Genomic DNA, 1,971 nt, shown 5'->3' with positions numbered 1-1,971 from the left:
GCCTCGTGTTTTAAAATGCTTTTAAGATGTTCAGAGTTTGGCTATGACTTTATTTGTACTTTTAATTGCTACGGTACGAAGAGTTTTCGACATTTACTAAAACTATAATTGTGGCTTTAAAAACGTTGGCCACACTTATCGTTCTATTTCGTATGATAACGGATGCGAATAATCAAGGTTAAAGTATAATAGAGTAAGTATAAAATGAAAATAAACCTTATTAGCAAATATTTCATAAATTCTTTCTTGTATTCTGAAACAAATTTATGTTACATCATTCGTACTATTGATAAGTCTCTTTCTTTGACGTACCACATCACCACATCACAGTAAGCTCTTCCGTCTGATCTGATGAGATGTGAGAGTGTACTCTAATACGGTGTTTACGCAGTTTCATTTTAAAGAAGTATTGGGTTTTACATTTGATCTTGTGAAATGATTATCATAACATCACGTGATAAATATTAAGATAATAAAAATGGCTTATAAAATGTGTGAAAAAAATTGTCCGTTAAAATACAGAGTAATATTTTAATCTCATAATAAAGACCGAAAAAGATAAAACCGATAAATAATATGGATTTTTGTGTTATTAAGAAAAATTATAGAATTATATTCTATTTGTGAAGGTATATTTTTCTTCTTCAAATAAAAGTATCGACGCGACAGGTGAGAATCAGAAACTTAACCATTTTTGATAACGATTTAACGCGTTTGATTGTGATAAAAACTGACGTAATGTTGTAACGTATCGTGACACGTATTGGACTAGGTATGCTCTTGACCAATCAAAACTAAACATAGTACTTTATGTATCAGTCACTGGTAGACTAAAAAAACAACGATTGTGGTGGATGGCAGTAATACAAACACGTAGATATACATATAGGTAATTTATTTGATAATTAATAATGTAAATATAGCAGGCACTTATCTATTAACACCTTCGATGCGTAAGAAAAGTACTGAATTATAAATTACATGGCTAATTTAGTCGTACAAGTGATTGTTTACTTGAGTTCCTCGGGGATGTTTTGTGCGTTGTCAGCATCAAGTCCTGGGAGCTGGGGGCTGCCAATATCAGCGGGGGATGGGGAGAGGGGGAGGTCAGGTACTCCAACACTGATGTTGTCCTCAACAATGTCAACGGGGTCAGGCTTGATTTCTTCAATAATAGCGGGTCCAACGTTGATGTCTTCGACTTCGGGGATGCTGGCATCTTCCACGGGTAACTCGATAACGTGGCTCTTAGAGTTGATGTTGATGATAACTTGAACAATGCTGGACTGCTTTTGTGCGTCGTCGACTAAGGCAGGTCCAACGGAGATGTTTTCGGGGATCAGAGCTGGATCAGTAGCGATGTTTTCGGGGATCAGAGCTGGATCAGTAGAGATGTTTTCGGGGATCAGAGCTGGACCAGTTGAGATGTCTTCTTCTGGGATAACGATGGGACCAGCGCTGTCGGGTATTAAAATACCACGAGTGGGGCCAGCAACGGCCACGGCGAGGCAAGCAGCAGCTAGTAAGAGGAATTTCATTTTGATCTGAAAATTTAAATAATTTTATTAGCAGTTGCTAGCTTGTGAAAAAGAAAAACAAACAAACAACTAGAAAAAGTTAAGTCTATGTTGCAGAAACGTGACTGCGCTGAGTATAACTCCCATACGTCCTGTCAAAATCTATTGGATCCGAGACAGTTGTCTGCCCCCATATTTAATTTGATATACAATCAACAGTAGTTAAGTTTAAGGAGTGCTACTAGACGTATTATTTGAATTAATAAGGTGATCAATACCTAAGGAAATACCACAGCAAGTAATATTATAATACTTAAAATAAGATGAATTTCTAATGAATTGCTATGAATAAAATATGTTTGTTATGTTTTCTAAATAATAATTGTTGAACAATCATAAATGACAACTACAAATAATCACAGACTAATAATAACAATCTAGATATTTAAATAAA

General features: G+C 35.3%; 1 protein-coding gene across 1 annotated transcript; it reads right to left on the bottom strand.

Moving 5' to 3' along the window:
- Window positions 1-878: 878 nt before the first annotated feature.
- On the bottom strand, window positions 879-1,559 carry LOC123714273. Its single transcript, XM_045668481.1, has one exon. It carries the CDS (start codon window positions 1,536-1,538, stop codon window positions 1,011-1,013), a length of 528 nt encoding a protein of 175 aa, XP_045524437.1. The 5' UTR covers window positions 1,539-1,559; the 3' UTR covers window positions 879-1,010.
- Between the last annotated feature and the right edge of the window lie 412 nt (window positions 1,560-1,971).

The sequence above is a fragment of the Pieris brassicae genome, chromosome 9 (genome assembly GCF_905147105.1).
Source record: "Pieris brassicae chromosome 9, ilPieBrab1.1, whole genome shotgun sequence".
In the NCBI taxonomy this organism is placed as follows: domain Eukaryota; kingdom Metazoa; phylum Arthropoda; class Insecta; order Lepidoptera; family Pieridae; genus Pieris; species Pieris brassicae.
This window is presented reverse-complemented; position numbering and strand designations above follow the sequence as displayed.

Excerpts from the sequence above, each read along its gene's own strand:
- LOC123714273 (XM_045668481.1), bottom strand. The coding sequence starts at position 1,538 with ATGAAATTCCTCTTACTAGCTGCTGCTTGCCTCGCCGTGGCCGTTGCT.